The sequence below is a fragment of the Schistocerca cancellata genome, chromosome 3, assembly GCF_023864275.1.
Source record: "Schistocerca cancellata isolate TAMUIC-IGC-003103 chromosome 3, iqSchCanc2.1, whole genome shotgun sequence".
Classification (NCBI taxonomy): Eukaryota; Metazoa; Arthropoda; class Insecta; order Orthoptera; family Acrididae; genus Schistocerca; species Schistocerca cancellata.
This window is the reverse complement of record NC_064628.1, coordinates 621,292,270-621,307,686: the sequence shown is the minus strand read 5'-3', so window position 1 is coordinate 621,307,686 and position 15,417 is coordinate 621,292,270. Positions and strand designations below refer to the sequence as shown.

Genomic DNA, 15,417 nt, shown 5'->3' with positions numbered 1-15,417 from the left:
GAGAAAACAAACCATAAGTGGCAGTTGTAATTATGCATATGCTTATATTTATCCTAATTTCAACTAAAAATAACTATGCTCACCTTTCCCAGCTTCCTCTTCACATGTACAAGTAATTCTCCAGTCTGTTTCCAAAATGATATTTGTTATTCTAGGACAGTCAGAGACCATCAGTGGCTGTCCCAGTAACTGGCCCATCTTTCCTGATATTAGTATTAAATGGTTTCGCTTTGCAGTATTTGTTTTGTGATTCTCTGTAATTGCACAAGCTGCAAGCAGTTCATTAGTTCCATCATGATCTAAATCTGGTAAGATAAGGGGAAACTGTATGTCATCTACAGTAAACTGGAACCGATGTCTGAGATGCCATACCGTACTACCTGCAAAAGACAGTAAAAACATTGGGAGACTGACATCTCACACACAAAAATCATATTCAGCAATTTTCCATTGTCTTCAATCCACACAGGCAAAGAAAAGCATTTATAAACGCAGTGGAAAATTCAATCTTCAGTTTTTTTGCTAGGTACAATTAGTTAATTATCATGTGAAATATATATTCATTAATTCACTGCAATTTGGAATGCATCAGTAAGTCATAATACATGTCTTACATGTTTCAAGTGTTTTTATGGCTACATGCTCACCATTTATATAGTCGTACTTCAGGCTGCTTAACTTATAATTATAATAACTGAACTTAACTGGTCATAGTGCCACAAAAAGTGACTGTATGAACACAAAAAAATGTATGGTGTAAAGTTTTAAAATAGTTTTTATCTATCTGACCCTTCAGAGCATTAAGTATACGATCAAAGACTTTTAGAATTACACACTTCACGCAACACGTGTTAAGCTAAGGCTGAGTAACAATACTAAAGAAATTCTTTCTTTGAGTGTTATATTCACTGTGGATGGAATGGTGATTTTAAATGACAGGTTTAATAAATGAGTATATTTACTATGAGGCTGTTATCAGCAAATGCATTTCCTTGCAAGAGATTTAAGAATTAACACCTCATATTTAGTACATGTTAATTAATTTTAAAATCATTTAATGTTTTTGGTCTTCTATGTGATATCATAATGACTCAAGCTTTTCTACAAAATATCTGAATATTTCCCAAAGAGGATCTTGTAACATTATACAGTGAGTACGCATAATTAAACAGTGCGCACCTCAACAGCCAGCCCAATGAGGCCACCATGCATCGGCCCAGACAGCACATGGGGTCCTCAACCACTCATCTTCACATGACTAATGTATGCTTCAGTGTTAGACTGTGACTTAATGTACTCCTTGTTTAAAAGTGTTTGCACTGGTTACTACTTTATTCAGTGTCTCTGTATATCCTTTCATGTGGAAGTGGCATAAAAGTTAGTTGGTGGGAATTCTGATATTGTGTTTGTGCAACATTACAATATTTATGGCAATGAGTGTGGTATTCTATTCAGAATGTTTTGTTTTAGGTTCACTATGACCAACATGCCAGTGGATGAAATTCTTCAATCCCTTGTTGAACAGCAGCAAGCTCCCACCAACCAGCAGCAGGTTCTCTCTGTAGCACTAAATAATTTGCCAACTTCACTGACATGCAGGGGTTCACCACTGTTGACACAGCCCCCATTTTTCCTCCATATGATGATACTGCATATAAAAAATGCCTTCGACAACATTTCCAAGCTTCTGGTGTCTCTGACCCTAACATGTGTAAAGCTTTCTTTCTGTCATGGATTTCTCCTTGTGTTTATCACCTTTTGTGTCAGCTAGCTCCTGTTCAGGAACCTGCCAGTCTCTCTTTCGAAGAACTACTTCACTTGGTCTCTACTTATCAGTGCAAGTGAACTCGTGTTAATACTGCTCACACTGAGTTCTACTATTGTCCAAAGTGACCACAACAATCGTACAGAGTTTGGGAAGCAGAACTCCACAGGCTCAGCTGTCATTGTGTTTATTACTGAAGGTCACTAGGACTCATATGCCGATTCGGTGGTTAGTGATGCTATAATACGCTTGCCCCTAATAGAGACGTTCGTGAACCCACCTTACAATGTAAAAATGCCTCTCTCATAGCGGTTTTGAACATTGCCCAGCCTTCTGAAGTATCTAGGAAATCAGATAGAAGCTTGGTGTGAAGTTGCCTCCACTGCTTCTCCTCCTCATCCACAATCAGTTAGCTCATAGGCAGAAGATGATGATGTGGCCATGCAATCATGGCCTCCACAACACATGAGGTGATGCCATGCTAAACAGCAAAGGAATCAGCATCATAACAGTGGCCATGTGTTCCTCTATGATTGTGCCCGTATTGCTTTGATCAACATGAACAAGTCATGTGAACAAAAAGGTACAAATTGCATATGTGTGCAACTCTCAACCTCATTCATTAGCCGTGAACACAGATGTGAACAGTGTTTGCCAAGTGATGGTAGCACCAAACAAACTATACGTTGGAAGTACGTGTTATGGACAAGATGCTAAAAATGCAAGTAGACATGGCTGTGGCAGTGACTTTGTTAAATTCTCAAAACTATGTGGACCTTGGATCAGCAGTGTTGTCCTCTATCTCTCATCGGTTGGTGAGTTACAACAAACAAATAATACTCATATTGGGGTTGTTGTCTACTCCCCTACTGTATAAAGCAATTGTTTGGCCTTTGACATTTTTAATGGTGGATAATGCCAACACTGCAAACTTATTTGGGTTACACACTCTCAGAAAGTTTGGATTCTCTATTTCTGATGAAGTGCATCTTGTTTCGGATCAAATTCTGTACCAACAACTGGACACATACTGCTCGGAATTTTCCTCACTGTTTTCACAAGGTTTTGGTAGTGCTACCGATGTCGAGGCTCACATCACAATGAAATGAATGGTGCGCCCAAGTTTTTTTCATGCCTGAGCAACCCTAATAGCGATTTCCATTTATTAATCCAAATAGCTTTATGGAAGCACGTAAAATTAGAATTAGATTGCCTAACATCCTTGGGTACTGTCACACGTCTCCTTATGTGAATGGTCTACTCCACTGGTAATTGTTGCAAAACATAACAATAACCTTTGGCTCTGTGGCTATTTTAAAAAGTCTGTAAATACACAGTATATTACTGATAACTATCCCTTACTCTGTCAGGATGAGCGCTTAGCATGGCTTTCTGGGGGCCAATATTTTTTCAAGGTAGACTTGTCCGAAGCCTACTTGGAACTGACTGATTCCAAACATACCCTCATAGTGAATACCTCCTTCAGATTATATCAATTCCAGTGCCTGCCACTCAACGTTGCTAGCGCCCATTCTATTTTCCAATGAATACTAGAGAAACTCATTGCCTCCATGCCGGGGTGCGTTAACTACCTGGATGATATTGTAGTCTCCAGTTCCTCAATAGAACAGTTGTGGAACCTTCGATGGTGCTGCATGTTGCCAGGTTGAAATGTAACTTGGACAAATCACAATTTTTTTCAGTTGTCTATCATCATCTCAGTTTAGAAGCTTCACGTGCAGGCATTGAGCCTTTACACCAGCATGGTGATGCCATTACGGCTTTGCCATGTCCTGCCGATGTCAAGAAGATTCAGACCTTTCTCGGAAAGACTGCATACTACCATAAATTTCTTCCTGATGTGGCCTCAGTGGCTCAAGCCCTTCATGATCCATTATTTCACTGGTCACCCAACTGTGAGTGTGCTTTTACACTGTTGAAGTCAAAATTACACTCGGCGCATTGCTTGGTTACCTTCCAACTAGGCCAAGATCTTGTTTTGGCCGCAGATGCATCCCAGTATGGCCATGGGGCCATTCTCACTCACAAATATGTGGACAGATCTGAATGCCCTATTGTGTATGTTTATAAAACCATGATTCACACACAACAGCGATACTCACAGGTGGTAAATGAAGCCCTTGCTATTGTGCATGCACTCAAAATATTTTATCTTTTCCTTTATGGTTCTAAATTTCATTTTCTGATTACAGATGTCTAGCTCTTCTTTTCCATCATTCAGCATCTCTACCAGATGAAGCGGTCCATCGTCTGGAATGCTGGGCTCCTTTTTTGTTGTGCTATAACTACAAGATTCATTTCCACCCCACAGTACAACATGCTAATGCGGATGTTCTTTCTCAATTCCCGATTGGTCCTGATTCAATATTTGATCAAGATGAACTGTTGTGTTTTCATTTAGATGTCAAATTCCAAAACATGATGGATGGTTTTCCCATTATTAGTTCTCAAATTTTGGTGGCTGTCATGGCCAATCCTGTCTTAAATCAGGTTATTCAAACTGTCCACCATGGCTGGCCAGATAAGGCACTGGGCTGTGCATCGGATTTCTTGTGTTCTCCATTCTTGCTGGTGGGTTAGTTGGCTACTGAAGAACTGGTGATGAGGGTTGTGATCCCATCCATATTGCGGTGAGATCTCTGGCGCCTTCTCCACCTGGATGATAGGGGTGTTACTCATATAAAATTGCTGACCTGCTGCCATGTATTTTGGCCAGGTATTGACAATGAGATCATGTGTGTTGTGTCAGCCTGTCCACAGGGTGCCACCTAGGGGGCGTATTCACGCTGATTTTGTGGATCCATTCCTTAACTCTTTAGGGCTTGTAGTAACTGATGGTCTCTCAAAATTTCCTTATGTTGTTCGCTGCCCATCCACACCCACGGTGGCTATTGTCACGGCTGTCGTAAAGAGTTTTTCCTTGGAAGGATTCTGGTATACCCTTGTGACAGACAAGGGCCCATAAATTGTTTCTTAGAATCTTAAAGATTTTTGTACAAAGAGTGGCATCCAGCAAGTTACTGCCCCTCCATTTCGACCTCAGTCCAATGGTGAGTCGGAGCGGTTGGTCCATACTTGCAAAACTTGGATTAAGAAATATATCATGCAATCTTCTCCCGAGGAACCCTCAGTAGGTCCTTTAACTCATATAGGTTCATTCCAGTTGGTGACCATAGCCCGGCAGAGCTGTTTCACAGCTGGCAGCCCTGTACACTGCTTCATCTGCTCTGGCTGACACCTGGCCACCCACCGGTGCCCCCTTGCAGCGGTTCGGTTTGGGATTGGCTGTCAGGACCTGTGGGTTGGCTGGCACCCTAAGTGGATACCAGTGATCTTCCATCACTGCTGAGGCCACCGACTGCGCATCATGCACACCACCAATGGCTTGGTGTCATGACACTATGACCAGCTCCTCCCACTTGTGACCAACCATGTGGCAGAGACTCTGCCAACCCTGTGGCCACCTCCACCATCCACGCAGGTGCCTACAGTGAGGTCTGCTCATAAAAGCAATGTAAATACTAGTGAGACACACAATTTGATACAACTCATGCAACAAATAACACTACAGTTTACAAAACAACACAAATATCAGGAAAGTGGAACACAACAACTTAAGGGTATAGGTCAACAGTTAACACAGCTAAATCAGGTATTTAACAATCTAAAGAATAATATTAGTCAACAGTTCAATGAAGTGAGCAAAACTATATGCACTGAATTACTTGACAAACTATCCGGGAGGTTCACAGAGCTAAGTCAACAACTAAAACAAGAAATAACTACCAAGATATCCTGCAATATAAATACGTTAACGGAAAGAGTATCATTCATAGACGATAAACAGAAACAACTGCCAGGTGAGTTACAAAACCTCAGTGAAGCATATTCCCAAATTCAGGACAGACAATCCCAAATGGATGCGTCGGTAAAAAATGTGACGAATGCAGTCAGCAAGATGTGTGCAAAAACTTACCTACAGAAGTACAAAAGTAAAGTCTAAGAGTGGGCCAATTGAGTTTAGGACCAAAATTTGCCAAAAAACAGAGAGAGATGAGATATGTACTGATGTAAAGGAAACAACTGTCAAAGCTGAAGCTGGGGTGCCGGATAAGGGCAACACCCTTGCTGACAAGGTAGTGTCCGAGTGCAAAAGTTATGTATCTACAGTAGAAGAAACTCTAAAAGAGAAATAAAGTCAGTAGATTCCAATTTAAAGGAAGCAGAGGAAAGGTTACGAGGCAGTGTTGCTAAAACTACTGACATTCCAAAACAAAAAGTTGACAGAAAACAAACCCATGCTTTTAGAGAAGTTACATACTTTGGTTACCCACAATACGTGGCTAGCCCATTGACAGAAAATAGCAAAGGTTGCAGAATGCAAAACATTTGCCAGCAGCTGTACCGGTCAAGCAAGCACAACCACCATGCGCTACACCCCAAGTGAACACAAACACGCCTGTCACAGACAGCACAGTGTGCTTGTCAACATTACTTGCAGATGAGGGATTACTCAGGCATCGACAATTTCCTCTGAAGGGAATAGAACCTCTGAAGGGAAAAGAACAAACCCCGTGGTCTTTCTCAGAGCATTTTGAAACGGTTTACCTCATACCTGAACCGAAGCCCAGAAGATTAGATTTGTTGTTGGATATACACAGGTGACATTCTACTATGGGCTATGAATATGGCGGAACGTTGCCATGGCTATGGTCAGTTTGAGAGAGCCTTTCGGGATAAATATTGTTCTGAGGCCATCTCAGGCATGAAGTATTCAACCTAGCTCCATTGAATAGCAAACATGGAAGTTTAAGCAGCTATTTTGAAAAATATTTGAATAAAATCATATACTGGATGAACCCGGTATCTCAAGTAGACGTGCTGAAAATTTTAAAGAGCCATCTTCCTGCTCACATTAGGGAAAATCTCATTACCATTCCAGAACATGACACCAGATACTTTCTATCTATACTGGACTCGATAAATTTGATATACGAAGAGAGACCAGTACAACCCAAGCTTGTTAATACACAGATAGTGCCATAGAGATTTATGGACCAACAAGTGAACAATGGATTCGTAGTACAACACAAATGGTATCTTTAACCCACATAGACATATGGTAACAGTAATCACAATGACAATGGCAAAAGCTGTAAATTCAAGGGTGGATATAAAAGAAACGGGCAAAAATTTAACAAAAACAACTACAATGGGCCAGCAGAGTATGACCAGCCTGTACAATATGTACAGACACAAGCTATCAGCTATAATCAGCCATTCTCTTGGCAAACACAAAACAATACAGCAGTCGAATAATCCACAGATGGCGGAATTTTGTCAGCAAAGTACATATGCCAAATAACACACAAAGGTAAAGAGAATTTCAGTCGAGAACCTCACAGGATACTAATTGGCATGATCAAACACTGACTGTCCATATAGTAGAACTGATGCTGCCATGATGCCGGAAAACTCGAACCGGTCACGGTAGGCCCTCGTTCTGTGACCTGGGGGGAAGAGTGGGGGCACTAGTTGATCAACACCTGCTTTATCTGGTACGATGACGGTAGAGATGTGAAAGATGATCTGTATACCTTCTAAGTTGTATATTAATATTAGATTTAGGCTGCTGGAAGTCACATTTCAGAATTTATGAACTTAGTTGTTAAGGAAATTTTTTTGTTTGTGTTTTGTCTTATATGTCAAACGTGTAAATGATAAGATGAGTGGTTGTAACAAGTAAGAATTTTACTTTTATATGTCTAGGGATGACAACACTCTAAATACAACACTTTGACTTGTACATGGCCCAGTTGTAAACAAATAAACGAACTTATAAAACACATGGTAGCATGCAATGCAATACACAACTCGCCGCAACGCAAGTGGTATCAGAGCGATTCAGCAGCATTGGGGAGCAAGCTAGTCAACAAATTGCAAGCCTATTGAATAAACAGGGATGTAGAAAATTAGGAGAGAGTCTATACTACAACTATAACTATCTACAAAGTACACACCCACAAAGATAAGCTAAGGGACTATATACACAGGAAAGGGATCCTAAACTATGAGATATTTACTTAAGCTACGCTACTATATACATTACATCTATATATGCACAATATTTATAAATTTAAATATTAGTGCATGCACTAATTACAATTTATGGATGAGAAAAGTGTTGCTGCAGGTAAACAAGCGAGTACAATATAAGTGGCAAATTGAATAAGAGGTCACACCACACCTCTAATACGCTTAATGTTTCAGACTTATAAAGGTTGGTAGAAAGCACACATGAATTAAATAAATTTTGTGATAGCCCGATTGTACACTGAAATGAATGAATACATGGTTGAATATATGAATAAAGTATTAATAGCTATCAAGCCACTATACACTTATCTATGAAGATTTAGTTTTAAGTTAGTATTAAGGTTTCTCTTGCAGGACACGATGCATCAAAACATCCTACAGTGAAGAAAGATAAATGTTTGTAGGGTGTTAGGTACCATATAAACAAAAGAAAGGACCGCACCACAAGTAAATATAGCTGTAAGTTTATGATACATATGAATATAATAGTGTGAAAGTATGTGAAGAAGAAAACAGTTGCTGTACGTCACATATCACAATGCTGAACTAAGGTTGAGTACTACCAAATAATCAAGGGGTTGAAACCAAACTACTGCGAGTGTTGACTACCCATGAAAGCATCACCTGATTTACACTGAAATTTTTATGCATGTTTGTTACTTATGTAAACACTGTTTAATGCTTATTGTATGTAATGATGATACAACTTTGTATACCTCAGCATATGAAATGGTTATCCTTTATACAATGAACGTAACATGTAAATATTGAGCTGCACTTTTGAACACTGAATTAGTATTTGATACAATTGGTATCATCAGATTTGAGTTGTGTTTATAAACAACAAACTATTTTGTTCTTGGGATCACAGTTAAGTCTATTAACGAGATGTAACTGAGCACAAAAATGTCTTTCCACGAAATTTCCACAACCTTGTAGTGTGTGGATCCTTCCTGGATAATGCTAGAGAAGCGAGGCTATGCTTAGTTATCTGAGCGGCGCATAGTATCTATTGTAGTGACTATTTTTTACTTCTTTGATTCTTTTGAACTGATAAATATGCTCCAGCAAGAACTCACTGTGAACTGAAATGAAACGTATGTCAATATATGCCATAAATGAAAACAGAATCTATTGTTGTATGAATGTTTTATGAACCAAGTATAACCAAATGAGAGAAAATGTTACTCATAAAATTGGAGTTGAATAATCTCCACAGTGAACAGTTTTCTCCGAGAGGGAAGGAGTGTTGTAACCTTATACAGCACAACTCCATGGCCGGCCTAAGGACGCCACTGTCCATCAGCACAGATGGTGCAGCAAGCACTGCGCCGTGTGCAAAACAAGTCATATGTAAGCCAGCATGCCGAGCCCTCGGCCACCCTACTGTTTGTGCAGCTAATATATCTGCTTCACTGTTAGACTGTTAGTTAATGTACCCTTTGGTTAAGTGTGTGGAAGTGGAATAAAAGTTGGTTGCTGGTAAAACTGATATTGTGTTTGTGCAACATTACAACAGATCTATACGCTATTGATTATATAGTTAGTTACATGTTCCGTAACTTGAATGATTCTTTTATCAAAATGATATGGAATGAGTCAGTTCACCAGTTTTATTTCTTTATTTTGTTTTACAGGCTACCCGATTTTATTAACAAAGGAAATGAATTTCCTGTAAGAGTCCATGATCATTATAAATATTTTGTAAATAAGACTGTTGAGATTGCTACTGGTGTCAATAGCAAGCTAGACAGTTTTATTCACAAAATACCAGTTTTTAAATAGAAACATGTCTATGGAATAGAAGAAGTGGTCCAGTAGGAATGATTTTAAGTTGGATTTAAAACTCTATTTGCTATCTGAGAGACATTTTATATTATTGGTTGAATGATCAAAGATTTATGCCGTTGCTTACTGAGCTACTTTCTGAGCTGCTGATAATGGGTATGTCACTTTTTTCCTCTAGTGTTGCAGGTACAGATGTCACTATTCTTCTCAAATTTCAATGGAGGAACATGTAAAAAAAGACTAGAGAAAGATCAGAAGCTCCAAAGCTAGTATAAATAGTTTTCTGTTATTTGCTTCTATACACTACATCTCAGACAGTTGTAGGTGAATGCTTGCCTTTCCTTTATTTTACATATTTTATCCAGCAATTTAAAATTGTGATGGATTTTTTATGACTAATTTCATTAGCAAATATATGTAGTGTTGTGGCATAGTTAAAATGCCTAATGCCTTGAAGAAGTATTTACATGATAATTGTGGGTGAACAGCACATATTATTCTTACTATTACTTTTATGCAGTCATTACTTTCTTTCAAAGTGATAAGTTACTCCAGAAATTTATTCCATAATACATAGCTGAGTTGCAATATGCAAAGTACGTCAGGAGATTGATTCATATGTTTCCAAGACTAGCATTTATAAAAAGAGCAAAAGTAGTTGAATTTAATTGTTTTACAAGCTCTGTAATAGGGCCTAAATTTTTCCAGTTCAATTTTCATCAATATGTACACTTCAAAATTTGGAGCATTCTACCCTATTTATGGACTCCTAGTCAAAAAAGGTTCAAATGGCTCTGAGCACTATGGGACTCAACATCTTAGGTCATAAGTCCCCTAGAACTTAGAACTACTTAAACCTAACTAACCTAAGGACATCACACACACCCATGCCCGAGGCAGGATTCGAACCTGCGACCGTAGCAGTCCCGCGGGGACTCCTAGTCATGTGCTACATAAATTGTTGGTACGACTATTTGTTGTTCGAACTGAATATAGTGCATTTTCCGAAAATTTATGGATAGTACATTTCCATAGAATCACTTTATAAATCCCTGGGGGCAATTTTGTTCTGTTGTTACAACTACTAGGAAATGCGTGGTTTTCTTTTCGCCAGACATGTTTTGCTTCATTGAAGTAAAGCATCAATGGTCTATAATTAAAGATATTTACAATATGATTTGCCTTTAAGATCGAAAAACAGTTTGCTGATAACTTGCTGTTTTTTACTTATGGTAATTTATGCTTGGTTTTATGCCTACATCAGGAAACACCATCTGCTAGCATGTCTTTGGTTTCTTTTTACAATAGTCACTGATGCTTCATCGAAAAATTAGACCACAAGTATCAGTGTCTAATGAAGAAAGAAACCAAAGACATGTTACCAGATGGCATTTCCTGATGTATGTGTAAAACCAAGCAGAAATTACCACATGTGAAAACTCAACGAACTGTAAATGCACTGTTTTTCAATCTAAAAAGCAATCATATATAAATATCCTTAATTACAGGCCACTGATGATGCTTTAATTCAATAAAGCAAAATGTGTCTAGTTGGGAGGCATGCTTTTTCTAGTAGTTTAAAAAAAAATTATCCTCAGAAAGTGTAATGCAACTATGGACAACATGGCCACACAAATGAAGAACTGATTTTATAAATCTTTGTAAAACATCATTAACAACATTTTCCATTACTTTCTCTCCAGTACTACTTATTATAACACCAGTACTGTCTGCTAAAGTACCAATTCCTCTTGATGAATGTTTAGTGGAAGGTCGTTCATGCATATAAGGAGTATGAGTAGACCCAAAATTGAACCCTGTAGGATTCCCTTTGCGATTTCTCGCTTTCATTTAATTTTTATATCTTTCCAGCACGGTTTGAATCATTCAGCACAACTTTTTGCATGTTGTTTGTTAAGTATAATTCAAACCAGTAAAGTGTAAAGCCACCATTCCATAAAACTTAAGTTTTTCTGAAAGGGTAATGTGATCTATACAATCAAATGCCTTGGAAAGATCACAAAAAAAAACCAACTGGCAACTTTTTATTATTTAAGGCCTGTCATATTTAGTGAGTGAATGCATAAATAGCTTTCTTAGTTGAGCAAACATTCTGGTATCCAAACTGTGATGTACTAAGCAAGTTGTTTCTACTTATGCGAGAGACTGCACTTGAGTACACTACATTTTTGAATATTTTGGAAAAATTTGTCAGATTTAAGCCTTCACTTTTCTTACAAAAAGTCTTCATAAATACATATTTTAAGCTGTCTAGAAGAATTTTGTGTGCTAGTAATGCATTACAGATATCACAAAGGACGTTACTGTAATTTTTAAGTTAGAACAACTTTCCAGAATTCTGTCTGGAGTTCCATCACCATATGAATGTTAGTGTTTTAAAATTGTTATGATTCTGTTAATTACAGTAAAGGATGTTGCTGCTACTTCTATTTGCTTAAAGTTTTGTGGAATGCCCCAATAATAATAATAATAATAATAATAATAATAATAATCTTCTGCTGCTGCTGTTTCCACTTTCAGTTCTTGGCTGTGTCTGCTTGGAATGCAAGCTTTTCCATTTTTTACTGTCCTCCCACCATGTTTCCATAATCCATCTGTATCTCGGTCTTCCTGTAAGTCTCTTGTCATCAACTGTCATTTCAAGAGCCTGTCTTGAAATGCCGTCAACTCCCAATACTGAATATGATCATATCATCTTAATCTTATCTTTTCTATGGCCTCTTGCACGGTTTCCATAGATACAAATTTTGTGTTTGTTTTAACAGATGACAATTTCTCCCTTCTCCCTATTTTCCCTGCAGAAATAGGCTGCCTAGTTTATAGGTCTCCATGTCTAACATTTGGATTCCTGAATGTATATGGTGCTCTGAGAAACATAATACATGTACTTCCTTTTGATATTGTAGATCACGTAAACAGACAAGAAAATCATTAACTTTATATGTAGCCTTCTAACATTCTATGCATCACTTTAAGCTTATTCAAACTACCTTCTTCTATGTGTGACACTTAATTTATCTGGACTTCTTTTAAAGCAGTCTGTCTACAAAAGTTACTGAATTTTTATTTTTTCCTTGTTGATCTCCTACAGTACATCACAGATGCTCTTATTCTTTCAAATCTACTATGTCATGCCCATTAGTTCTCTCCTTTTAACAACTGCCTCGCTCTAGTTCAGAATTTTGTGCAACTTGTAATGAAGTCGCGCAACACTTATTTACACACTTTTAGTACACGAGACACTAATAATACACATATGGTTTATTTGGTCTGTGTTTTGTTACTTATTACTACTGATTCACTCATATTAAGCACATATATTTGTAACAATATCAAAACCTTTTGTGAACTCTGCCTGCATTTAATTAATATTAATTGAAAAATGTTTTGTAAACTTTGTCATTTCTTTCTTCTTCGTTTTCTGTTTGTGTCCTCTAATGACCACATGCCAATTTCAATGCTTCATCCTTTGTTGTTCTTCCTTCTTCCTCCAGTATTCTTTCATTTTCTCACTAAGTATCCTCTTTCTCTCCTCAGACCATTTTGATTCTGCTTTCTTCACCCTCCTGCCTTGGAATCCTTCCATTTTTAACATTTCCTTCTTAAAAAAAAATCTTCTTGTACCCTTTTTAATTGTGTTGTTTCTTTCCAAATCTTTCCTAACTTCTCGAATCCATGCTGTTGTTGACTTCATGTCCCAAAGATACTTAAAAATCTGTTTCGTTAACCTGCTGCCATTCATTCTGTATAAATGTTCAAAAAATAGCTGTCACCTCTTCTGTAGTATTTCAGTTATGTTTTATATGTTGTGATATACTAATTCATTATTTCTCAATTTCCATACCTCTGTACTTCAAGTATTCAAGTATTTTTCAAATGATTCTTCTTTTTAGGACTTCACGTTGTAGTGCCTCGAGAATTTCAGGGTAAATTCCGGAGAAACTCGTATTTCCACCGTCTCAAACATGCATTATTTTAAAAATGAGTGTGTGAAAGTGGAACTGTGTCTACTGCACAATGATTATGTGTGTGCAGGACTGACGTGTATCGGATGGTTGATCGGCGTGGGCAGGTAGTTGCAGCACTCGCCTCAGAGGTTACACACCCAGCACAAGAAGCAAACGCGCTGTACTCTGTGATGGTGCTACGTCAGTCATTATTGAGAACAGCTGAATGTTGTTAAAGAAATGAAAAGACACTTACTTATTCACTTACTTTTGTGGGGTCCGGATGGCGGACTTTCTAGATTGTATTTGTTATAAAGTATGTGAGAGCATCTTATCTTCGGAGAAGAAGTTGGGCAGACAATTGCAGCTGGCTATCCTGAAGAGAAGATCGGCGAAACAACTCCACCTAAGCTCAATAATAAAGTGGGTGTGGGAGTCTGGCACACCAGCACCACACTACTCCCTCTAGTTGCCGGAAACCACAAGAACGATTGCATAATTTGTAATTCAGCACTAAACATTCACTTGCCTAAAGACTGCTGTGTTGTAATGCTGTATTTTCAAACTTTTAGACAGAGACCTTTTGTTGTAAATATTCCTGGTTATATGCGCTCTCCATTTTATATACTCTTTCTTCTACAGCAAATTTCTCTAAGCCATTTTCCTGAATCATTTCTCCCATATATTTAAGTTTATTAACACTCTTTATCTGTCCAGTATCTGTTACTAGGATTTCTGGGGCATTTTTTATGTTTTCCATAAATTTTGTTTTCTCTACAGAAATTCTTATACCTGCTTTGTTGGCTATTCTTCTTAGAGAATGATTTGTATTTCTGCATTTGTTAGGTTTCAGAAGGAATGACAAACTAATCCGCAAATGTTAGACAGTGAATTTCACTACCTTTGTTGTTAATCCCCAGGCTTATTACTGATAACTTATGTTCTCTAACGGTTTCGGCGATAAGAGAAGTGGTGCAAAACTGGACTGCAAACTTCACACTTCTCTTACTACAACTAACTTACTTGAAACGTTTAGCTGATCCTCATCTCTGGATATGCGGCTGCGTCGATCTCCACAACTTCTACTCTGAAGAAATAATGATGGTTAGAGGAACTAAAAAAGACAGTTTCTCTATGGAAATAATTTGGTACTTGCATAACACACTGCGTTCAGTTCTGGTATATTTTTATTTCCATGAGTTTCTTATAAGCATACAAACTCTTGCAAGTCAACTACACCGAAAACCATCAGATACTATTAACGATAATTACAATGTGGTGGGTTTAATAACCACCATAAATTCCAAACCAGATCTTGCTTCTAGCAAGAGTCTTGAGACATATCATGTTTCAATTGTCTGTAACAATCACAGTTATTTGACCACCAAGGAATAATATGTTGTTATTCCTTGCATCCTCCATACAGGTTCTATGGCATGAGTGGCAAACATTTGTCGGCGTCGCTCGTCTGATGCAGCTCTTGTCTTCCCACGATAAACATCTATTCTCCACACACAGACATGTGTTTTGCAGCATATAGGTGCTCTCTCTCTCTCTCTCTCTCTCTCTCTCTCTCTCACACACACACACTTATCTTTAAAACATTGCATGTTCGAGGTCTTTAAAACATTGCATGTTCGAGGTGGCAGAAGGTCGACTGGTTCCAGAATTTATGTGGAAATTCTCGAATCACTACATATCTCCCCCCCCCCCCCTCCCCCCTCCTAGGCGAACACACGATATTTTATACATAATTACCGTGTACATTAATATCACATA

At 38.1% G+C, this 15,417-nt stretch overlaps 1 protein-coding gene across 3 annotated transcripts in view; it reads right to left on the bottom strand.

Moving 5' to 3' along the window:
- The window catches only part of LOC126175528 (uncharacterized), a 111,277-nt gene that overhangs the window by 17,697 nt on the left and 78,163 nt on the right, over positions 1-15,417 (bottom strand). For all 3 annotated transcript variants that reach the window (XM_049922355.1, XM_049922356.1, XM_049922357.1), the window contains one exon: positions 84-380. In XM_049922355.1, coding sequence (XP_049778312.1) covers positions 84-380 — 297 coding nt within the window. The remainder of the gene's footprint in view (positions 1-83; positions 381-15,417) is intronic.